The sequence below is a fragment of the Nesoenas mayeri genome (genome assembly GCF_963082525.1).
Source record: "Nesoenas mayeri genome assembly, chromosome: 22".
Taxonomy (NCBI): Eukaryota; Metazoa; Chordata; class Aves; order Columbiformes; family Columbidae; genus Nesoenas; species Nesoenas mayeri.
The window spans coordinates 7539639-7563999 of NC_137572.1; the positions used below are offsets into that span (position 1 = coordinate 7539639).

The 24361-nt window shown below is 59.3% G+C and overlaps 1 protein-coding gene across 1 annotated transcript in view; it reads left to right on the forward strand.

Moving 5' to 3' along the window:
- Positions 1-23744, forward strand: part of BCL9L (BCL9 like) — a 49129-nt gene extending 25385 nt beyond the window's left edge. Inside the window, exons 2-8 of the mRNA XM_080358033.1 lie at positions 13965-14328; positions 15442-15564; positions 16201-16405; positions 17162-17246; positions 17477-19856; positions 20098-20358; positions 21615-23744. Of these exons, the coding sequence (XP_080214159.1) occupies positions 13965-14328; positions 15442-15564; positions 16201-16405; positions 17162-17246; positions 17477-19856; positions 20098-20358; positions 21615-22765 (4569 nt within the window). The 3' untranslated portion in view covers positions 22766-23744. The remainder of the gene's footprint in view (positions 1-13964; positions 14329-15441; positions 15565-16200; positions 16406-17161; positions 17247-17476; positions 19857-20097; positions 20359-21614) is intronic.
- Positions 23745-24361: the final 617 nt, after the last annotated feature.

Consider the following 24361-nt stretch of genomic DNA (forward strand, 5'->3'; position numbering starts at 1 on the left):
GCGTACGGTTCCATGACCGTCCAGTTGTGCGGAAGCGCCGAGTCGGCATGGGGCGAGCTCTGCGTGTCGGGGGCTGCGCTGAGCGCACCAGCGCGTTGCGTTGCCGCAAAGGGCGTGGGGAGCGCGTGTTCGCGTCCGTACGGGGCTTTGGGAGCAGAGAGCACTCGCTAGGAGTGGCTGCCGTGCCATGGGCGCTGTGGGATCCAGATAAATAAAACGGGAGCTGGTATTTCAAAACAACCTCTTCCCTGCTCCTCCCACCTCCTGTGCGCATTCCTCTGGCGGGGAGCGCGCGAAGGTGGGGAGCTCTGGGGCAGCTTTAGGCTTTCGCCACGCTTCTTTTCCAACGCGCCGCTGTGCCGGCAGCGGTGCCGCGGCAGGAGTCCCGCGCCGCGCGCGGCACCAGCAGCGCGGCAGCCCCGGGCACTGTGCGGCGGGGAAGCCATTTTCCTAAACGCGCCTTGGGCCGCTCTAGGAGCTGCTTGACGTGCAACAAAAAAGCACATTCATCCGAATCCCCTTCTCTCCCCTCTGCAAGAGCTCGGTTTTGTTTTTAAATCTAAATGGCAGGCGACCAAGCTGGCTGAGTCAGTCAGCTGGCTGGCCACCAGAAGTAAAAATGCGGTTTTGTCCCCTCCCCCATTCTCCCCCTTCCCCCCTGTTTTTTTTTCTCCTTCACTTAGCGACAGTTTCATGTATTGACAACAAACCTCTTTCTGGTCCTTCTCTCTTGGGGCCAGGACAAGTGGAAGCTGGTTTTTATTTTCGGAGGGGAGAAGGTGCAGGATGGCGGCAGCCTGGGTTTGCCTTCGTGTTTGTGCCCGCGCAGGAGCTGCCGCTGGGCCGGGCGGCAGCGTCCGCTCTGCTTCGCGCGGTCGGATGGAGGGGCAGAGAGGCGGCGGCCCGAGGACGGCAGCTGAGGAGCGCGGCTTCCTCGGCTGCTGGACCCCAGGAGCTGCGCGGGCCATGCGCTGCATTTCGGGGGCGGGAGGAGGTGAGGGGCAAAGCTTCCTTCCTGAGCATTCGCAGGTGCTCGTGGCTGCCGTGGCGCAGGTGTGGCGGAGGGAAGCGTGCCCCGGAGCGGGCACGATGGGGTCCAACAACCACAGGTCTTGTAGAGGAGCAGCTGGACACGGTGTTATGGAGGGGGGAACCTGGACTGCGTGACAGGTCGTGGCATCTGCTGTGTCCGCTCCCGGGCATTGCTGGGTGCCAAAGCGTGTGGCACCTCCCGCGGGTGAAACTCATGGAGCAAACAAAAGAGGCTTCTTTGGGGGTGAGGAGTTTTCAGATGCAGATGGGCTAGTTGGTTACAGAGACAGGTTTTCTTAATTTGTGTGTTGATTTTTTGCTGTTTCAAATGCGTAAATCGCAGCAAATGCTCCAGCCTGGCTGTGGCCTCCGCGTCCTCCAGCGCTCGGGCTGCGAGCGCGCTCGGCCGCCGCGCGCCGTGCGGGATCTGAGGGTGCCCGCGCTGGTCTGAACTGGTTCGCTGCTTCCTCGCTCATATATCACTGCTCGATTGCCAGACGTACTTCCAAGGCAGCAAAAGCAGGGAAGGGGAGAAATTGATTTACTGGTTTTTATTTTAGCAGGAAAGGATGTGATAGGCTAAGAAATGTAGACAGCCAAATAAATCCTCCTGAATAATTTGCTCCGTTGAAATGAAGGGAACTTAAGGATGCACAAGGAGGCTTGAGGACTTGGTGGGGAAAGGTGCCGGCGACAAGCTCCTGGTAAGGCTGAGCTTCTTTGCCGCACATCACGTGGGAAATGCAGCCGCGAGAGGAGCAATCGCTGCCTTGGTCCCTAAAAGATGTCTCCCCGCATGCATGGTCGTGCCCCCAGCTCTTCTCCAGCAGTGGAAGCCCTGCCTATCCCTGCAGCTGGGGCGGCTCTGGGAGCACTGCAGTGTGCGTGATTCTCAGGACCTTGCTTGGTTGGATTGCAAACTCGTGGGGATCCTGAAATGGATCTGCTGTTTAAATCCTTTCCACCTCATGATCTGAAGTCTCTACTGCTTGGCCTTCGGCCCCCCATTTACACCCTAGGTGTGCTGTACTCCTCGGAGCGCCTGGCAGCTGGTCGCGGTGTTCCTGCACCCGGCGACGCGGTGCGCGACGTCGGGGCGGTGGAAGAGGGAAGCGTCCCTGCGGGACAGCTGAGCTTCCGCACCTGCCGACGTTCCGCTCCCCAGGCCCTTGCTGGGGTCTGGCACAGCCTGTTTCTAACCTCATCACCAGGAAAGACGCTTGTAACAAGGTCTGACCCATGGGCAAACTTTTAAACAAACACAAGCTCCTGCATCAGATCAATACCTTGATCAATGGGTTTTTTCCTCTGTCAGAAACAGACTGTGGCTGTGTTGACTCAGTCTGCTGAGGCTGTTTCCCAGCACATCCCCGCCAAAGCCTGAAACGAAGAGCTGGAATTTCAAGCTCTTTCCGTTTACATTGTCACCTGAGTTTAAGCTGTACCTGAGTTTTAGGCTTCTTGGAAAGTCTTGCTTATAGTTCTTGGGTCTAACTGGCTATCTCGAGTACATCAGAGGAGTGAAAGAGACCGGACAGCTTGGCAAATCCTGAGCAGAACTGTGGTGCCCTGTACTCTCTGCCATTCCTACTGGTCAGGATCCTTTTGAATGCTGCTGTCTGATCCTCAAGCTGCCAACACTACGTGGAGGACGGACACCGGTTGTCCTCTCCCCATGGGTGTGTGTGCACATCGCCCTGTGATGTGGTGTCAGCGGGGCCAGCAGCCCGAGCTGAGCTGCTCAGCGATGGTCCCCACTGAATAGCAGGTGTCTGAGGATGGGCTGTGCTTGGCACAGAGCAGGTGGACAGCCCTCAGGATGCTCAGAATGCTCTGCTCTTGGACAATATGTCCGCATTTGGGAGCTGACAGCTCATTTCCCATTTTGCCTTGTGAGTGTGAAGAAGGTTGTTGTCTCCTGGATTTGCCTGCGTGGCATGAGCCTGATAGGCTTGGCAGTCAGAAGAGTGAACCTACGGATGTCTTTGATATTTGGAAAGAGCTGTGAGAGCCTTGGAGCTCCGGCAGAAGCCATCATGTCTGCGGTAGGAGCCTTGCCCAGGCTCTCCCGAGTGCTTAAGGAAATCCTGCAAGCCCCAGCTGGATGGGAGCAGGCTGGCGTGTCTCTGGCCTCGCACAGATCAGGCTTTACTTGCTTTCGCAGCGAGGTTCTGGTGCCCGGAGGTGGGGTTGCTGAATGTGCTGAGCCAAGCACTGAGCAAGAGAACTGGTGTCCTTCCCCGCCGCGCTCCGGGGTTCGCTCGCTGTCCCGGTGGCCGTGCCGGCGCTTGGGGACAGCGGGACCTCTCAGGACAGCCCGATTCACGCCGGGGCCAAGCGGGAGAGGTGCCCGGCTGTGTCCCGGCAGGAACGAGGCACAGCAGGGCTGCCATCGCGTCCGCGGGCTTCTCCCTTCTCTCACGCCCACGCGCTGGTCCGGGCGCACACACGGGTGCAGGTTGGGACCGGCGTGGGCACGCTGGTGCGGATTCACACGGGCCCGCGGGCGCGCCCACGCCAGTGCGGACGCCACGCAGACATGTCCGAATCCGCGCAGCCCCGGGCGCGCGCCGGCGCCGCTGCCCCGGTGCCCGCGCAGAGCCGGGCCGCGGCGCTGGGCTATTTTTGGGAGCGCTCCTAAGAATTGTGAGCGTGTTTCAGATGTTGGAGTCTTAGATGGGGAAAAGCTGGAACAGATGGCTGGACAGTTCAGAGCAGCAGCCCTGCTGAGAACAGATATTTATAGGCAGATTTAACCCTTGTGTGGTCTCTGGAGCCACATTTAAAGGAAAATGCGTCTGAAGCGAATGTTGTGGAGCTGAGCGGTGACCTCTGAGGGTGTGCTGTCCTATCTGGTTTCTGTGAGCCGATTATCAGTGTAGTCTGGAAATCCTGTCTATGCTCTGCCTCTTTCTTGAGCGCAGGGATGCGGCGTTCCCTGGGCTGCAGCGCCTGGTTTCTGTAAGCCTTGCTGAAACTGGGCCGGTCGTGCTTATTACTTGCTGTCCAAGCTGGGGCAGCGGGTACTGTGTCTGCCCTGTGCTTGCATGACCCGCAAAATGAGGACAAAGATTGTTTTGTCCCTCTTGCCCTGATTTTCTTTTTTCCTCTTTTTTTTTTTTTTTTCCAGAGGTTGCCCAGATTCTTCCTTTTTGTTCTTGGAAAGAGAGATCGTGGGTTTTTTTCAGGTGTGCTGTCTGGTAAACAGACGCAGATTAAATCCTGCCCTGTCAGATGTCTTTACCTGCCCTTGTCTTGGGTTCTCTTGCTTGAGTATTTAGGGAAGAGCAGAACCCCTCTGCAGGCTGCAGACCCTGCTCCGTGTCTCGGGAGTGTGAATTCAGAGCATCCACAGTTCTCTTTGCACGGATGTGGTGGGGCCAGGAGATGCGAATCTGTAGGAGAGTGAGAGTAGGTTGGAGCTGCTCGCTCCCTTGCTTATTCATCCCGGTTTCAGGCTGTGGAGGTTGGAGAGCAGTCGCCGTTGTTCCCCACACGCGGTTGTAGTCTCACGGCTCAAGTCGTGGAGTTCCTCGGGTTTCCCAGGAGCTCTTGGTCCCAGCACTTGCATCCGCCTCTGAAATGTGGCTTTGGGGAGAGAAAAACCCCAGTTCGTGCTGCTCCGGTCCCTCGGCAGCTCGGTGTGAGAGCACAGCTGCTGCGGGGCTGGCGGCGCTGCCGCTGCGGGCTGGCGGCTCTGCGCCGGCGGCTGCCGCCTGCCTTTTGCACCCAGACGAACTGGCGGGAGCGAGGTTGCTGGGCAGGGCCGGCGGGCACGCCAGGGTGCTGCTCCGGCAGCCGCGCTGGGCCTGTTTTCGCCACCGCTCTCCTCCTACCTGGGTGGAGGAGAAGAGAGGGGGTGCCACCGACCCACCCCGCGGATAACTGCCAGGCCCAGGGATCTGCCCACACTTGCCCGGCCTCCCACAATGGCCCCATTGTTCTGAGAGGGCAAGGAGGAGGCTGCCTGCAGCTCCCTGGGCATCCTTAACCCTCTCTGTGCCAGCAGTGTGGAGCCAGAGGTGCCGGGGCAGGTGGAGGAGCTCCCGCCACCCCGGAGTATGAGACACAGATGGCCGCGCTGAGCCTTGGTCTCCCCTGACGAGGCGCAGGGAGGCTCTCTGCCCTCTTGCAGCTGCTTGCCACCGTGACCTTGCTTTGGGAGCAGCCCTTGTCCGGTCCCAGTGCGTTGCTCTGGCCCTGACACACGTGCCAGAGCAGGACGTGCCTTTGGGAATGGGATGTTTGGGGTGTTGGGGTGCTAATTCCAGTGGCTGAGGTATCAGCGTGGAAGCTGTTTAAAGTGATTCCAGCCTGATCAAAGTGCCTTCTTCCTTCCTGTCCTGTAACGTGATCGCAGGCCAGCGAGCGGCTCGTGGCCTGCCTCGGGTTCTGGTTCCCGTCGTTGCAGGGACGCGGCTCACGGGGCGCGGGCACGCCTTGCTGCTGTGCTGTGCTGCTGGGGCACGGGCTCGGGGCCAGAGCACGGTGTCCATGTGCTCAGGAGGACAACGAGCACCCTGCTGCCGGCCAGAGGGCCGGGCACCCGCGTCCCTCTCTGCTGGCCAGCTCTGCGCTGTCTGTCTTTTGGTAGCAGTGATGCTTTTGCGCAGCTTTCTGCCGCAGCTGCTTCACCGTCAGCCGGCTCCTGGGGTTACGGGGCTGCCCTGTTGCAGGTTTCCTCTCCGGAATCTGTGGGGTGAGGAAGAGGCATTTGGCTGACACACCAAGACTGTGTGTGGAAAACCTCCTGGCTGTTGGTGTTCAGAGATGTCAGTCCCCATGTGCCTCGTGCTAGCTCAGAGACTTGCGGATCGGCTCAGTAATCCTGATGGATGAGAACTTTGACATCTAATAGATACTGTGCTAGTGTCACTGATTAGTCCTACTGCAAACTCTACAGTTAATTTGCTTGTATAGTAAGCTAAACAGCTGTCCTGCTTCCAAACAATCTGTCATCTCCAGTTCTCCCACTAGGTAGCCTTTGCCCTCTTCCTCCCCTTCTTTGTACCCTGGTCTATGTTGATGCGATAACTTTTCGATATGTTCTGGTTTTGAAATTGTGATGTCGCTAGAGTTGAGCATGGAGGGCCAAGGTCTGCGCTGGGAGAACCTGATGGCCCCAGTTACTGTCTTGGCGGAGAAGGGGAGCTCTCTGGGGGCAGCCCCGGGGCAGGTCGGGTTTTTGCACCCCTTGTGTGGGAGAACATGGGGAATTTCAGCCCGAGGTGCGGAGGCTGCTGGGCGGTGCAGCGTGGTGAGGAGGTGGAGCAGCGGCGCTTTCAGGGTGCGCGGTGGGAAAACCCCTCTCTGGATCCGTGCAAGCCCAGACTCTGGTGGTAAAGCCAGGTGGGGAGCACGAGCTCCTGTCTCCTCGAGGTCTCTCCCCGCTCTCCAGTCCCAGCAGCACCTGCCGGCAGCAGCGTCTCTGCTGCCTGTGCCCATCCGATCTGAACCCGAGAGGTGAAGGGTTTCCCAGGGTGGAATTTCCTGCAGGGCAGATGCGTGGCCGCTTCCCCTCTGACCCGAAACCCCGATGTGATGGCATGCAAATGGGAGGTGGGGGCTGCAGGAGCTGCTGGGAAAAGGAAGTGACCTCAGCTGGGGTTTAAATATAGAGCTCGGGCTCTGCTGCGCGCTGGGCCTGGTATTTATAATCCTGGAGGAGAGCTGGGCGGCTCTGCACCTCCTCTGCGGTGCGGGCTGGCAGAGGATGCAGGGCCAAGGTGCTGGGGCGGCCGGCCTCGCTTCCCCTCTTCCCTGTGGTTCTCTATCGGCTCCCCGGGCGAGCGGAGGTACGGACCCGCGCTCCCGTGCCGCAGCCTGGGCAGCGTGCTGGCCCACGGGAGCTCCGTCCTCTGCTCTTTGTTCAGGTGTGACCTGTGTATGGGGTGTTCAGTGCCAGGAAGGAGGCTCAACTCTTCCCCAGCTCCCGTGTGTTGTGAGAGCAGGTCAAGGGCCCTGGGATGCTGAGTGATCTCCAGCATGCCTGTAGTCAGGTCAGAGTAGGGCTGTCAGACTGAGCCCGTGACTTGTGATGTCATATTTCCTCCACCGCGAGCCTCCTCAAAGGCAAACGTGCACGTCACACGGCCGGTCGTGCCGTGCGGTACAGCGGGGCTGCGGCGCTGAGGGGTGGCAGGGTGTCCCTGCCGCAAAGGTTTCCTGCCGTGACTGGGCCTGTCTTCAGGCTGGGAAGCGGCCTGAACTTGCATTGTCAGGCTCGGAGGAGAGCTGTTGTTTTGGGGGGGATTTTCTGCAGGGTGTATAGGATGCCTGGCCCTTGCGTGCAGCATGCAACAGGCGTCTCGGTGCTGTCTTCCTCTGAGGAACTGGGTAAGCATCTGCGGGGACGTGGGGGATGGCTCTGCCCTCCAGCACACCCTCTGTGCCCTGCAGGGTCCCCACTGGGGTGCAGGTGAAGCCCCTGGTCCCGGTGCTGGCAGGAGGTGCAGCGAGTTTGCGTGTGCTCAGCCCTGGCGAGGCTGCGGGTGCCCGGGGTGACGGTGACACCTAGTGGTTTTGTCCCATGGTCTCCCCTCAGGCCGAGAGATAACGGGATGCTGGGTGTGACACCCCGAAAAATCTCCTGGTGCCCCCAGACACCTGGCGTGGGTCTGGACTGGCCATGGGCAGCAGACCCTGAGGTGCTGCGGAACCCTCACATCTCTCTGACTTGAAGGGACCAAGCGTGACGTCCTTGTTGACGATGGCCACTCTGTCACAGAGCCCTGCAGAGAGACTTGCTGCTAAAAAGAAGAGCAGGAACTGGTGTGTTAAAGCTCCTCGTGAAGCTGCAGCACTTCTGGGTTCCAGTCCCGCATGCTGCTGGCTTCTCACGAGCTTCTTTAGCAGTAACTTAAAGCAGTTACTGAACTCTGGATGCTGCTGAAATATCTCCTTGTAGGCTTAGCTGCATCAGGCGTTTACCTGACATGTGTGACTCTAGGCAAGACTTGGCTCCCTTATGATGTTTGTGAGAACTTTGGGTTTTCGAGGTCTCGTCTGTGAGCCCTGCTGCTCAGGAGAGCTGGCGTAGCAGAAGGCAGCTCAGCAGCAGCCCCAGTGCACAAACACAGCACTGCCCTGCTTGTGGGGCACCCCTGGGTCTCTCGCTGACCTGTCCCCACCAGGGCACATGAGCTGGTGTACAAAATAGTTCCTCATTAGCATCCCTGCAGAGCTGTGTGTGACTGTCGGGTAACGGCTGGCACGTGCAGGGGTTCTGTAGGGAACGTGCCAGTTGCACTCGGGAGCTGGAAGGATCTGCAAATTTGGTGGCGGAGCTGGCGAGTCGCTGAGCGCGGGACGGGAAGGCAGGCGCCGCCTCGCTGCAGAGGGCAGCGGGAGAGCGAGAGAAGCTGCTGAGCTGGGGGCACGGAGGTGCTGAGAAAAGCTCTTCCAGCACTGATGGATTGAAGCCGCATTAGGAGAAAGGTAGCAGGGTGCAGGACAGAAGGCAAACGATGTCCTGCTTCACCTCACTCTCTCCAAACCTTGCTTTTCCCCACGCTAAGTGGGGATCTCTGTCCTGGGTGGAAGGGAACACGACTCTGAGGTTTTGTCCTACTAGAGACCTTTGAGACTTGTGGCCAAGCAGCCCCTCTGAAGTGCGTCGTTCCCGAGGCAGCTCCAAATGGCAGGAGGGCAGCAGCGTGTGCCAGAATGACTCTGAGAACCAGTAGGATTCAGCGGAGCCGTAGTGCTTTCTGCAGGTCTTGTCGAACCCCCCCGTACTGCTGATGAGGGTACCAGTTCTTCTGCCGTTTAGAAGGACCTGAGAAGAATCCAAGAAATTAATAGAAAATGGGTGTCTCTGGGCTATCTGTCTGATGGTGTAAGAGCGAGATAATTTAATGATGCATTCAAAAAGGCTGAGTCTCATCAGCAGGAGCGTTGTCCTGTGGAACTGCCGGCCTCCCGATGTGTCTGCGTCCGGCCGGCCCAAGCAGGGCTCAGATGGCGATGCCCTCAGCAGCAGCCTGGGCCGAGGCTGTTCTGGCGACAGGCGTGCTCGGGCGGGAGCTCCTGCCGTCGGCGGTTGCTGAAGGGCGCGCTGGCCGCAGCGGTGCTGGCCGGGCGCGGGTGGGCGCCTGGCCGTTGGTGAGAGCCCGTCGCTGGCTCCTGGCTAGGTGACAGCGGTGCTGTTTCACTACTGTGTTTGAGGGTTTTGTTTCTCACTGGAACAGTCTCAAAACCCATTGAATGGGTCTTGCGAAAAGGATTGTTTTGGAACAACCATTTTTTGCACAGAAAAGGTCAAGTTTCTGATTCTGGTCTTTTTCTCAAATCAGAAATGATCCAAGAGTTTCGGACTTCAGAAATCTTGTTTCTGGAGACTTTGTTGTAGTCTTTGCCTCTGATGAAGTAGTATGTTATTTCTCTGGAGACGTTCCAACCCCTTCTGCTGTTAACCCTGGGAGGAATGGTAATCTTGGAGCGGTGTTAGGCAGCGTGATCTCATCCGGACTCGAGGTGAGAGGTATTTCAGGAGGGGGCGGTGGGTCTTTGGGTTCGCTCCCTTTGCTGTTCTTTGCCTAATGCCTTCAAGAAGCCCTCGAGCTTGCTTGGGACCTCTCATTTCCAAAGCCAAGGTGTCCTGCTGGAGTTTGTGGTGGTGTCCACGGGGTGAGCAGGCAGGTGGTTACCAGCACAGGTGACGTGCTCGGAGGGTGTTTGCAATGGCAACCAGGTCTTGTTAGTTCCTGGAGGGGCCAGATGACTTGCTGCTTGTTGCATCACTGTCACGACCCTGTCTGGTCTCGTGGGTTGGGTGTTGTTGAGCTGTGGGGCCTGTCGGCGCAGCTCGGGAGGCGGGTTCTGCTCTTCACCGTCTGCGCGTGTCAGGAGTTACCTGCCTTTCTTGGGAGGTGCGGTCTCGCTCCCTCCCTGCTGAATCGTGGTGGCTCTGGTTTCCCATTTTCCTCCCTCCCCACAGGGATATCCTGGCAGCGATGTCAGCCGGCACAAGACGTGGAAGCTGCCGGACAGCGAACGGGTGGCCAGAGGCTTTTCCGCCCCATGGGGAGGCGGGCGCGGGCCCCGCGTTCTTGCGGTGGTGTTGGGAATCTGTGTTATGGGCCCTGGGAGCGTGATTCACCAGAAAGTCCTCCGGGAACTCAGCAGGGTTTCAGGTTTCTGGAGCTATCAGTGAGCGATTCCGGGACGGGGAGCGTGTCAGCCTGGGCTCTGCGCTTCCTGCTCCCACTCTGCGCTGCTCAGACTCACTGAAAGCAGGTTTTGTTGTTTTGTTTTGAGGTTTCTTGTCTCCTGAGGTCCCAGTCTTTGATTTAAAGCTGTGGCTTTTCACATGTACCAGGCGCGAATCTCTCCCTTTGCATTTAGGTGTAGCACTTGGTTCAAGAGAAGTATCTATTGTAAGCTTCCCTCCTCAGGTGAGGTAGGCTGGATTGTGCCCCCAGTTCAGTGAGGAGGAGCCGAGGCGCCCGGAGTGCGTTGTGCTCAGGGTCGCTGGTGGAACTGGCGGCAGCCCGGGGCAGAAGCCAGGAGCCTCGGCTCCTCGCTGCGACCGCTGGGAATGAAGTTTGCTATTGTCTTTAAAGCTGCTGGGCTGGAGTGGGTGTGTTGCTAAATTGCGGAGGGAGCCAGATTTCTGTGCCATCTCTTTTTTGTTGTGTCCTTTTCAAGATGTTTTGGATCATTTGTCTCCCCGTGTCAGTATTTCTACTTAGTAATGAATTCTTTTCTGTGGCCCAGATGTGTGGCATGCCTCCTGCAATCTGGTCAGAATTGAGGGGTGTGTGCAGGAAGGTCATAGCAATGGAGATGCCTATCGGCGTCCTGCAGCCAGAGAGATGGGAGGCCAGGGTGGATCCCTGCTATGCGTCTGCAGCAAGATCCAACTGTTGCTGCTCCCGACAGCAGAATCCGCCAGCAGCTGCTTCTGGCCTTGCTTCCCTCAGGATTTGGGAGGGGAGCAGGGTCAGGCTCAGGCGAAGCTGGAGGAGAGGGATTCCCAAGGGTGAGCCAGGGCCCCCCGTCAATCCAGGGTGCCTTTCCATCCTGAGGCCAGGCATTGCTGTCGTCCCTGGAGCACCAGCCCTCCCCCAAAATGTGGTGCTCTGGAGGGCCCTTCCAGGCGGGGAGGCTCATCCGCGCTGCAGGCAGCGTCTGAAGGGTTTGTTGTGGTGGCTGCCAGGTCCTTCAGGATCAATGTGGATGTTCAGTGCAATCTGCCCCAAGAACTGGGGCTGCGTCCTGAGCGTTAGTTTTTAGACTATGCAGGCACGGTCTTAGCGGGGCTCCGGTTTTCTTCCTCCCTCCTTGGGGTACTCGCACGCCCATGGTGTGCTGGGGTTGTGCTGCAGTGCCGCTGAGCGTTCGCGGTGGAGCACTTTGGGATCTATTTTAAATGCAGCGTGGTGCCCGTGCAGATGTGGCACAGGCAGGCTTGCATCTCCCAGCCCGTTGTTGATGTGGACGGCTGTGCTGGCACCTCCTTGGCGGGTCTGGCCGCAGCCGGGCGTCAGTCGGCCTGTGACCCTCGGGACTGCGGTGCAGTGTGTTGCAAAGACAGCGGTGCGGCAGGCGGGGCTGGGGCCGCCGGCAGCGGGAGCTGCTGCATGGCTTGCTTTCTGGAATGCTGTCTGGCAGCAGCCTGCTCCAGCGGGGCCGAGGGCTCCTGCGGCTGCCCGGCCAGCAGCTGCGGGCGGCGTGTGCGCTGAGCGCTGCAGCTGGTGCCGTATGGGCCTTCTCCTCCTCCCGTTTGCCCTCTCTGTGTCTCCTTCCCCTGCGAGCGGGCGGTTTGACGGAGCAGTTGGGCAGGCACTGGGACAGCAGCTCTGACATAAATCTCTCCTGGTGTGGAATGAGGGGTATAAATATCCAGAGAGTGATGTGATCTTTCCAGCTGCTATTAATAGGTCCCCAGAGAACAAGAGTGAGTGAGCGAGGCTGGCTGACACTTAAAGGGCTAGCAACTCCCTCATGTGCTGTGAAAATTAATCAGAGCTGCGGCTCAGCACCTTCCTCCGGGCGAGAGCACGGCCCCCGCGAGGTGCCGGGGAGCGGCGGCTCGGGGCTCGCTGCTCAGGCGGCGGCAGGCCGAGCCCCGCGTGGCGGATCTCGCTGGCCGGCCGGGAATGCCTGAGCAGGCTGCGCCGTGGCGCGCTCTGTGCTGGCTGCTCGCTGCAGGCAGATGCCGAGAAGCCCCTTCTTCAGGAGGGGAGCTCCCTGGCAGCGGGTGCAAGCTGCAGCCTGCGTCTTGTGGTGATCGCCAGCTTTTCAGAGGGGTCTGCCAAGGCTTTGCTCCCCACCTGTGTGCCGTTCTGGGCATGGTGTTTTGCCTCAGCAGAGCGAGCGCTTGGCTTTTGCCGGTGCAATGTCCTCAGGCCCGCCTTGGGCAAGCCAGGAGCAGCATGCGCGGCCCTGTTGAGCTCTCGTGGTGCTATTTAGAGACACGGTGTTTGGTCTGGAGCCGGTGCTTCCTGTCCCTGGGTGGCAGATGAAATCTGTGCACAGCATCTGGCTGCTCAGTCCAGATGGGAAGAGGAGACCACTTGCCCAATAACCCCCACGTGCTGGGAAATTTCTCTGCTTGCGCATGGGAAAGGTTCGCAAGTGGGTTGTGGGGGTGTCACGCAAAGCACATAGTGGGCCTAAGTAAACAGAGCGATACCGCAGCTCCCACAAACACATGGTTCACCCTCCTTCCTCCATGCTCCCCGAGAAGTAGAGAAGACTTGGACAGGCTGTGGGGGTTTCAGCAGCTTTGGGGTCACTGGATGGGGCAGTGAGGAGGCTGTAGTGGAGGAAAGTGGGGCCCCCATGCAGGAAGAGTTATGTCCTCTGGATGAAGAAAGCAAGGAGCTGTTCTCACGGGGATGTGCATCATTCTGCCCTGGGACTGTGTCTGAGGGCTCAGTGTTGAACGAGGTTCAGGCCGGGATGAGTCAGTGTGTAAGAGCCGTGTCTGGAACTCAGGGACACCCTGTGTCTGCTCTGGTGGCCCTGAGGTGAGGCTGCTGTGCTGTGCTGCTGTGCCGTGTTCAGGAAGGTTGCTTGCTGCAGCTCAGAGGTACTCACAGGCCAGAGGGATGCAGCCTGCAGTGGCCAGGGTCCCGAACACACCATGTGCTCGGGTACTGTGGAGCCACGTCCCACTCATCCGCAAGGCCTGTGCAGAGCCCTGAGCGGAGGAATCCCAGCATGAGCCTAAGAGACTGCCAAGGCAGACAGATCTGCGAGGGTCTGCTGCAGCATTGCTCAGCCGTGTGCGTCCTTCAGCCCAGAAGCTGGTGCGTTCTGCCCCAGCCGCCTCCTCCTCGAACCACTCTGCCTCAGCCCGCGGGGCTCTTGGAAAGCTGGGCTGGGTCTGGAGCAGGAAAGCTGTGCCCTGCTCTCCCTGCAAGCCTGCGGCACGTTGCATCATCCCGCTGAGCTGGAAGCTGCTGCTGGAGTGGATGCTCCTCCACCCAGGGCCTTGGAGCAGGAGCCAGAACGGTCCCTCTGGCCCTGGGGAGAGACGGGGATGGCACTTGGCTGACAAGTGCTCTTGCCTTGCAGCCCACCGCCTCCCTCTCCTCTTAGTCTTCCCCTGCCCTGTCCAGGTTTCTCTTTATAGGCTTGCATCAAGACCATTTTCTGTCTACTCAGTTGGCTCTGGTGTGTTTTGCAGAGCAGAGGAAACTGATAGAGCAGCAGAAGGGGGTTCCCGAAACCAGTGGGCCACTAGATTTCTGTTCAGGGCCACAAAGTTGCCTGAGTTCTGGAAAGACCTGCAGAACGGCTCTAAGGATCCTTCTGCTCACAAAGGGCTAGGCTGGCACAGAGCACCCCGTTCTCGTCATAGCCTCAGGAACGAGGGCTCTCGTGTCCGTGCCTGCGCCTTGGAGTGCGGCAGCGTCCCCGAGCCCTGGCCACGGGCAGCGTCCCCGTCCCCTGTGCTCACTCGCTGCCCTCTTCTCTTGTAGGTTTGTGACCGAAGGGCCTGGGAGCTCCCTGCACTGGCGCTGTGGGAAGCGTTAGCCAAGCCAATGCACCCTGACAACAAACTGCCCAGCCATGGCAAGGCAGGCAGCAGCGGTGCCCCGGCCCAGCACCACAACGTGAACCAAGCGCCCACCTGCAATCTGGGCCCTAAGGGCGTGGGGGTGGGCAGCCATGGCAGCAAGGCCACCCAGATCTCCCCTGGCAACTCTGGACTGAAAAGCAGCCAGAACGCTGTCCCAAACTTCAGCTCCTTGAAAGGCAAGGTGAAACGGGAACGGAGCATCTCGGTGGACTCTGGAGAACAGCGAGAAACCAGCACACCTTCACAGGACGCAGAATCAAAAGGTAAGACCTAAACCTTGCCTCAGCACGTCCTTCTTGCAGTTGCTCCGAGCGTCCTGGCAGGACCCAGGATGGGAGCAGCTGTGAGCTTCTTGGGTTTCTGTGCTACAGCTTCTGTCTGGGCTTGTCCTGGCTGCCTGAGTGTCTTTGCATCACTGCCTGTCACATCTGCGGTTTTGGGACCGGAGTGGCTGAGTGTTGTCTTTACATTTCACTCCATAAACTGTTCATTATGCTGAGAATCTGGGACTCTGGTTTTCTTGGAGTACTGAGGCCGGCAAAGCGGGAGCGCGGTTCACCGAGACGGTGCCGAACGCCCTGCTTTGCAGCGTGCAGGCGTTCAGCTCAGAACAGAGTTAGTTGTTTTCTGTCTGCTCGGTGCTGGCAAAGCGCTGCCTTTGTGGTGTTTTGCAGCTGCCCGACGACTCAGTCGTGGTTGGCGAGGAGGTGCTGCACGGGTCGCTGTCTGAACAGTTCTGTGGTTTCGTCAGCGATGGGTGACTCTTGTGTTACAGCACATGGCTTCTGGAGAAGGGCTGAGTCAGTGCTTCCAAACCCTCTGGCTTCCCTGTAGCCTCTTGCATTCCACCAAGCTCTGTGCCCAGCGGCTGCCGGGGACGCCTGAGCATCTTGTGGGGGTTTGTCAGAGGAGAAATCTCAGTGGTGCCCTTGGTTTCAGCCAAGACTCACACTTGGTCACCAAACGCAGAGCCGCTGTTCTGGCTTGTACCCCTAAGCACTTGGTTTCACAGCCAAAGCTGCGTTGCCTGACTACCTTAGGCCAGAGTGTTTGCAAGTTTACAGAGGGCATGAAGGTCCCTGCCTGATCGGTGTAGGAGACAGACTCTGCCCTTCAAAGACAAAGGACGTGAACATGCCCTCTCATTCCATTATCAGGTTATAATTGCTAAATCATAGACCTCTTAAATTTAGGGTTAATGCCTGAAGCTCTCTGGTTTGGAACAGCAGTTAGACATGTCCTGTGTTTGCAGACTCCTCTGGGACAGTAAGAAATACATCTCATTCTGAACCGTTGGCTCTCAGAGGAGTGTCTCACCAGGTCTGGCTCCTGTGCTGGGTCACCCCAGCTCTCCTGATGGCTCCGTCCTTTGGCAGGTGAGGTGGCTCCTCGCAGCAAGCGGCGGTGCGTGCTGGAGAGGAAGCAGCCATACAGCGGGGACGAATGGTGCTCTGGGCCAGACAGCGAGGAAGACGACAAGCCCATCAGCAGTGCACACAGTGAGTGTTGAGGTTGCGTGTCCCTCCTGTATGTTGCTCTGGCTACAGCAGTGGCAGAAATGCATTTTGAAAGTGTGCCTGACTTAAAGCTGGTTAAGCACGCCTAGCGTGGTCATAGTGGCAGCCAGACCGTGCGACATGCGTTGTCCTTGTCGCACCAAATAAACCTGTCCGGGCTCCCTGCAGCTGTGCTGTAAAGGCAGCTGAAGCTGAAGAGGTTCCTGGGGTCTGGGCAGCGGTTCAGGCGGGGCTGAGCTGGCTGAGGTGTGCGCCGTTTGGAGCAACCAAATGGGGGGGTGCAGTGTGTGTGCAAGCAGCTAGGCAAGAGGAAGGCACGGCATGCTCCTGGTAATTGCAGTGCTTATTCATATTAATTAGAAATATTATTTAATAATGGCTGACGATTGATGTCACCGCTCCAGGGGGCAGCATCCCCTCCTCCGCGGGCGGGGGGACCGGGAGGAGGCGGCCGCGGGCTCCGGGGCAGCGTGGGGAGGCCCAGGCGGGTGCTGCCACCTGCCGGTGTCCCGGCCGGGATCAGCCCCGCTGTCCTGCGGGCTCTGCCACGGCCCCTCCGCGCTGCCCGTGCGCTCCGCTGGGCTCTCCGGCAGCAGCTCGTCCCCTCCGCTCCCGCAGGTTGTAATGTAGCAGATCCTGCGATGTCCACGGCCTCACAGCTCGGCCCAGGGCCCAACCCGCTGCCCAGCCTGAGCGAGAGCGGCTCTTCCAGCGTGCCCCATGGTGCTGCTCCCAGCCTGCGGCCGGACGCCGCGGGAGGCGGAGGGACGGGAAAGCCACCTTCGCAGTTTGTTTACGTCTTTACAACGCACCTCGCTAACACGTAAGCAATAAACTCTGTCTGTCCTGCTGACCTGCCTGCTGGGTGCTGCACTTGGGTACTAGGGAGCTGGGCAGACCCCTGCCGCTCTGGTTGCACAGGGTGGGTCCCTCCTGAGGTCTGGGAAGTTTGCTGGCAGCTGCTGCTGCTGGGCGAACTTTTGTCTTAGACGCACAGTTCCTCCCAGTGACGCCCAGCGCTGCGTTCTGCGACGTGCACAGTCAAGTACATCTAGTCAGCGTGCCACAAAAAGACTCACCTGAAGCAGCATGGGCCACTTCATGATTGGAAGTGTCTATGGGGCTGGGTGTCACGTGGAACGCCGTGTAACACTTAGCGTTCTCCACTCATTTCCTCCCTTCTGTCCCACAGTGTCTCAGCTGTGGAGTCTTAGCAAGGCTGGTTAGTTTTAGAGCTCTGCTGTGTCACGGTTTCAGTGCGATAGATCCCAGAGCATCTCGCCAACAGCCACCGTATGGCAGCGGGCGCACGGCAGAGCTGAGTGCCCAGCACGAGTCGTGCAAAGAGAGAAACTCCAGGGCAAGTGACCATCGGTTGGAGAATCTCACTGGGGCAGACGGGAGGACTCTGAAAATAGCCCTTTTTCTCAGGGAATATCTCCCTTTTCTTTCTTATCTCAAATCTCTCTAGAGATTTCCCTTTTCCCATGGGACTGAAGGGCGGAGGTGGCACCTGGGCTGGGGATGGGTGGGATGGGGCACCATGCCGGTTCTCCAGTGTTTTGTGCTCTCTGCTCAGGGCTGCAGAAGCTGTCCTGCAAGGCCGAGCTGACTCCATTCTGGCCTACCATCAGCAGAATGTCCCACGGGCAAAGCTAGACCAGGTATGCCGGCTACGAACCAAACATGCTGCTGACTGCTGACCCTGCCCTTCTGACCGGGCTGTTCTCCCCCAGCCCTTGGCTCTGCTGCGGACGAAGGGCTTGTCAGAATGATGAAGGTGAACTGCCACAGGGCACGTGTTTGGGACAGGTCTGCTGCAGGGTGCAGGGAAGAATACCTACCCTGGGCTTTTCCTGCTCACATTTATTTCACTTTTCTCTGACAGGCACCAGCTCCTAAAGTGCTGGGGGTTGCCGAGCCGCTTCCAATTAACCCTCCGGCTGCCAACACTCCACAGTCCCAGCCGCCAGCACCTCCAGTGAGTCAGCCGCCACCGCAGCCTCCGCCTCCGCAGCCTCCGCCTCAGACCATCAGTCAAACCCCTCTGCCTGCAGCCAGCAGCCTGCCCCAGGAGGGGACAAGCGAAGATGTCCGGAGAGATCTGACTCCCAACTCCTTGGGGAACAACAGTGGCAGCAACCAGGCTGGAAGTAACCACCCAAATACGCCCACCGCGTCCACCAACACCATGCAGCCGGGGCAGGTGGACTCCTCCGCCACACCCAGCTCCAGCCTCCTCGGGGAGGGCCCGGCTCCAGGGCTGCCGGGGAATGGGCAGGCGGGCCTGGGCCCCAGGAACCCCCTGAACTCAGAAGGGCTCTCCAAGGAGCAGCTGGAGCACCGGGAGCGCTCGCTGCAGACCCTGCGGGACATTGAGCGCCTGCTGCTGCGCAGCGGGGAGGCCGAGCCCTTCATGAAGCCCGGCCAAAGTGTGGGTGAGGGCGGGACGGCCCCTCCGCCACAGGCAGCCCCTGCCCAGTCTGCTGCACCCCCCGCCAGCATGAAGAAGTACGAAGAGCCTCTGCAGTCCATGATCTCCCAGACCCAGAGCCTCGGTGGGCCCAGCCTGGAGCATGAGGTGCCCCACCACCCAGGCGCTGACATGGGGCAGCAGATGAACATGATGATGCAGCGGCTGAACCAGGACAGCCTGACACCGGAGCAAGTGGCCTGGCGGAAGCTGCAGGAAGAGTACTACGAGGAGAAGCGGCGGAAAGAGGAGCAGATCAGCATCCACGGCCGGCCCATGCAGGAGATCATGATCCCGCAGTCCATGGGGAGCATGATGATGCGTGGGCCCCCCCCGCCCTACCACAGCAAGCCTGGGGAGCAGTGGCCGCCGGGGATGGGCAGCCAGCTGCGGGGACCCATGGATGTGCAGGACCCCATGCAGTTGCGGGGAGGGCCGCCGTTCCCGGGGCCGCGGTTCCCTGGGAATCAAATGCAGAGAGTCTCTGGCTTCGGCGGGATGCAGAACATGCCCTTGGATGCCCTTGGGCCCATGAATGCCATGCAGAGGCCAGTCAGGCCTGGCATGGGCTGGAGCGATGATCTGCCTCCTATGGGAGGCCCTGGGAACTTCCCGCAAGGCAGCCTGCCCTACCCGTCAGGGCAAGGGGACCCCGAAAGGTTCATGAATCCCCGTGCCAGGGAGGAGATCCTGCGGCACCAGCTGATGGAGAAGCGCCAGGTGGCGATGCAAAGGCCCATGGGGATGTCTGGCAACTCCATGGGCCAGGGCATGGAAATGGAGAGGATGATACAGGCTCACAGGCAGATGGATCCATCCATGTTTGCTGGGCAGATAACGGGGGACAGCCTGAGCGGTGCCCCCATGGGAATGGATTTTGCAGGCACTCGGGGAATGCTGAGCCCCCCTATGAGTCAGTCGGGCCTTCGGGACATGGACGCACCCATGGGCCCTGGCAACCTCAACATGAACATGAATGTCAACATGAACATGAACATGAACCTCAATGTCCAGATGACCCCGCAGCAGCAGATGATGATGTCACAGAAGATGAGGGGCCCTGACATTATGGCCCATCAGGGCATCAGCCCTGAGGAGCTGGCCAGGGCGAGGGCTCAGAACGGCAACGGCAGTGCAATGCTGGGGGGGCCGCAGAAAATGATGATGCCCTCCCAGTTCCCCAACCAAGGACAGCAAGGTTTCTCTGGTGGGCAAGGGCCTTACCCCAACATGCCCCAGGAGATGGGCAGTGGCTCAGACATGTTCAGCCCTGAGCAGGGCACCATGCCTGTCGGGAGCATCGGTGGCACCACCAGGCTCAGCCACATCCCTCTGCCTCCAGCCTCCAATCCCACCCCTGCGCAGGGGGGCAACCTGGCCAACATGCACCCGGCGCCTTCCCGGGGGCTGGGCCGCCGGCCCTCCGACCTCACCATCAACATCAGCCAGATGAACTCCCCTAGCATGGGTCACCTCAAGTCTCCGACCCTCAGCCAGGTGCACTCGCCGCTGGTCACCTCCCCTTCTGCCAACCTCAAGTCCCCGCAGACGCCCTCGCAGATGGTCAGCATGCCACCTTCCAACCAGTCCGGGCCCCTCAAGTCCCCACAGGTGATGAGCTCCTCGCTTAATGTCCGGTCTCCAACTGGCTCACCAAGCCGCCTCAAGTCCCCTTCTATGGCTGTTCCTTCCCCTGGTTGGGTGCCATCTCCCAAAGCCACCATGCCCAGCCCGGGAGTCAACCAGAGCAAGCAGACGCTCGGCATGAACTCCTCGGCTTCCATGGGAGGACTGGATCAGGGTATGCTGGGTGTCTCGTGTGCGCGTGGGTGCTCGGTTTTGGTGTGCGTGAGAATGGTGTTTCTCTCCAGCCCGTGTACTTTTGCAGGAGTGGGGAGGCATTTGTGCCCGTGCATGCCCTCGCGTCTCGTGGAGCACGTCTTCTTTCCCAGGAGTCCAGACGGGGCCTTTCTGGGTAGATGGGAGGGAGAACAGAGCAGCTTTTACTTCAGCCCCTGAGCTGGTCTTTCTCTTACTTGCAGGTTCTCTCCCTCCTGGGCCTCGGAGCAGCTCTTCCGCACCTGCCAGTAACACCTCCAGCACCATGAATCCCAACATGCCTTTTACTTCCTCTCCAGATCCATCCCCCTCACAGAACCCCCTCTCGCTGATGATGTCCCAGATGTCCAAGTACGCCATGCCCAGCTCCACACCGCTCTACCACAATGCCATCAAAACTATCGCCACCTCCGATGACGAGCTGCTGCCAGACAGGCCGATGCTCCCACCTGGAAGCATGTCAGGTACGTACTTCTGGGGCTTGTGATGGGTCAGACTGTCCTGTGGCTGAGGCACCAGGCAGAAGAGGGCATTAGAAACTGTTCTCCCACTGACTGCCACGTCAAAGAGCTTTGAATTCGCCCTCATGTGTCACAGTCTGCTCATTCCTCTGCCCTGTGCCCAGGCTGTCCTCCAGCTTTTGGCTCAAGTGTGCTGGCTGGAAGGACGTGAGCCACTCTGGTGTTTGAGGCACTTCTGCCACAAGCCCTGGAAGTTTTCGGAATACCTTTACCCCACACGGCTGCGTTGGCCTTGGATTTTCACGGCCCCTGGAGTTGTCTCAGGTGCAGGACTTGCAGGCAGAGGTCTGCTGCCCGGGGAGCCCCCGTGTTCTCGTGCCGCGTGACAGGGATGCGCTGAACGGGGTCTGGGTGTTCTGAGCGGGCGCAGGTGCCTGCACAGGAAGGGCTGTGTCGTAGCACAGTTCTGATTTCAGTAGGCGGCAGCCAGATACGCTCTGCCGGCTCCTGGCACTGGGGAGGACAGCTAAGCAAATGAGTGTTTTTCATCGCTTGGTGACCAGCCCGAAGGGGAATTCCAACACGCTCTGCCGCTTGGTTTAGGCGTTTAAAGCTGTCTGATAAATATTTTTGGCAGTTTTCAAAATGAAGAATCAGCTTTTTGACTCTTTCACTACTGAGCAGTCACTTGGTTGACCACAGGCACACAAACACATTGGCTGCCTCCTGCCCCGATCCCCTGCGCCGGCGCGGGTCGCTCCGCCGCGCCGAGGGGCGCAGTGCTCCCTCGCACACGGCACCTGTGTCGGGCTCACAGCTCTTCTGCTGTTTTTTCCTCGCCGCCGGAGGTTGTGCGGCCGCGGGCGCTTGCCGGGTGCTGACCCCGTGGAGGGACACTCCTCGGTGCCTTCCAGGCAGCTGGAAGACCTGCTGAGGTTGTGGTGTTGGGCTGTCCCAACATGCAGAGACAGCTGAGGCTCTAAAATCAGTGGGCTGTGAGGAACGACAGATCCAGCATGGCACTGGATGAAGCTGAAATCGCTCTCTGCGGCTGGTGGACTTACAAGGGATGGAGTCTGGGGCACTTTTTTCCTGACGCTGGTGCTTTGCAAGCCCATCTTGCAGCTGCTTACTGAGCATCGGGCTCCACACCCGAGCTTTCTGAGCAGCAGTGCTTGGCAGGCTCCCAGGGTGTGGATTTGGCAGCCCAGAGAGGTCTATGGGCAGACTGAACTCTTCTCTCCTGTTCTTCTCCTCAGGTGTGACGGGGAATCAGCCGAATCAACTGCACTTGAACTCTGTGGGGCCCGGATCCTCCCAGAGCCCCATGGGAATGAACATGCCTGGTCAGCAGCCCCTCTCCCACGAACCGCCCCCCACCTCCATGATGTCCTCCCCAAACCCGCTGGGCTCCAACATTCCTATGCACCCGAGCGCGCCGGGGGCAGGCGTGCCCCCCCCGAACCCCATGATGCTGCCCCCGGGGCCCCAGGACTCGTTGAACCAGCAGTGTGGCCCTGTACCCAACAGCTCGCAGATGATTCCTTCCAACCAGCTGGTGTTCCCCCGCATGCAGCAGCCCCACAACGCCATGCCGTCCCCCGCCAGCGGCATGCCCATGGCCCCTGGCGCCGGAGGTGGCCCTGGGATGCAGCAGCACTACCCACCAGGGATGCCCATGCCGCCCGAGGACCTTCCCTCCCAGCAGCCCAGCCAGATGCCCCCCCAGCAGCACATGATGGGCAAGAACATCCCCCCGCGGATCGGCGAGCCCTACCCGCCCGTGCTTCCCGGCGTGGCGTCAGTGCTGAACGACCCCGAGCTCAGCGAGGTGATCCGCCCCACGCCCACAGGGATCCCCGAGTTCGACCTGTCCAGGATCATCCCCTCCGAGAAGCCGAGCAGCACCTTGCAGTATTTCCCCAAGAGTGACAGCCAAGCGCCCAAATCGCAGCCTTCCAACCTCCACCTCATGAACCTGCAGAACATGATGGCTGAGCAGCCCCCGGTGCGGCCAGGTATGAACGTCCCTGGGCAGCAGGGCGTGCAGCGGGGCCTCGGCGTGCCCATGTGCCACCCCGGACAGGTGCCCATGCTGGGCAGGACAGGCATGCCGCCCCAGCAAGGCATGATGGGCAACAGCATGCACCAGGGCATGATGTCCCCGCAGCAGAGCCTGATGGCCCAGCAGAACTTCATGCTGATGCAGGCCAAGCAGAGGAGCATGTCCGTGTCGGGGGACATGTATGCTCAGACAGGACACATGATGTCACCTCAGGGCTCTCTTATGGGGCCCCCGCCTCAGCAGAACCTCATGGTCACACACCAGATGAGGCAGAGGAGTGTCTCCCTGGACAGCCAGATGAGTTACATCCCTGGGCCCGGGAACATGGCGAACCTGCCTTTCTAACCCCGTCGGCCGCTCGGGGCCGGCGGGACCCCGCTGGCTCTACAGACCTTTTTAAACCTTTTGTCGGGGAGGGCTGGGGGCCGGCGCCGGTGGAGTGCGCCACGTGGGATGCTTTTCGTGTCGGATTCGCCTCTACACAGAAAACCAGATGTGCAGTAAACTTGATGTGAATTGGGTTTCTTTTTCCTTTCTGTTTTGGAGAAGGGGAGGGCTGAGGGGCTGCGAGTGGGGCTGTTACTTTGAACCCTGCGTGGTGATCAGGGACATCCAGACCCTGCCGCAGTTTGTAAAGTTTTCATTTACAGTTTTCCTCTGTCAAGTGTTTTTCTTTCCCTTTTTTCCTCTCTTCTTTCCTTTTTCTCTTTCTTTATTCTTTCTTTTCTTTTCCTTTTTTTTTTTTTTTTTCCTTTTTAAGCAACCAAAATGTGCAAGAGGGTCTTTGGAAATAGCTGTAAATAGGTCGCTGGGAAAGGCAAAACTTGTGCTGGTTTTTAATTGTTCTGTATTTCTGTGTTTTAATAGAAGCCTCAAAACATGTTTTAAAAAAAAACAGAAACAAAAAAACATGCTAAAGGCAACATGTACAAGGATCGAAAACTCCTTGGGGGAGGCAGGAGCATCCCCCAGGGTGCACAGGGCATTGAGAGACCCATTGTAGAGTGACTGTGTGTCAGACCTGTGTTGTTCACACATCTGAACGGTTTGCATGTGCGGAGTGTGTAGTGTCGCGCAGACCTCGGCCCCCGCGAGGCTGTGCCGAGCAGACGGACACGGCTGACGGCTGAGGGCTGTTGAGGGGGCAGAGCTGCGGCCCCGGCGGAACGCTGCGTGGGACGGGTGGGCTCCAAGACCAGGCGGTGCGTTCCTGTGCTTCCAGGAGGGGCAGCTGGGACCCTTGCTCTTTGCAGCCTGCCTGCACCCGTGGTTCACCTGGCTGTCGTCCCCTGCAGCTGTGCTGCGGCCCCTCTACCTCTGCCGTTGCGCGCTCTCCCAGGTCTTCCTCACGCTTGCTGGTTCTCCTTCTCTAGAGTTTCGCAGGAGATCTTTGCTCCATCTCGCCCTGAGCTGCTGGCAGCATCCCACCATAGAGGTCCAGCTGTTGGAGACGACCTGTTCCTGTGTGTGATCTCCATCTTGGTGTAAGAGTTGTCTTGTGTGCTGTCAGCGGTGTGGCTGTCCCCCGCCTTGGATGGAAGAGGCCCAGGTTGTGTGGCAGCTGCTCGCTCCCCCCTCCCCGTCCCGCTCTCCGCGAGGTCTTCCCGCGCATGGCAGCGGTGATCTTGTCCCGTGTGTGTTCGCGGAGGGGGCTGTGGGTGAGGCGTTCGCAGTTCTGCACGCACCGCGGCAGCTCTGGAGCTCCGCGGGGACCGGATTCCGGCACGGTGTCCCCTGTGGGTGTCCAGCGGTGACCTCGGGGCACGCGATTGCCCGAGGAACAGCGGCTGGAGCGTTATCTCTGCAGAGCCACACTTAGCAACTACCTCTCTTGTAACAGAGCTCACCTTTCCCTACTCACCGCTGCGGGGAGGAGAGGGCTTTCAGGAAAGGGAGATTGTCAAGTGGCAAGTGAGCGGCAGCTCTTTTTATCACGTTGCG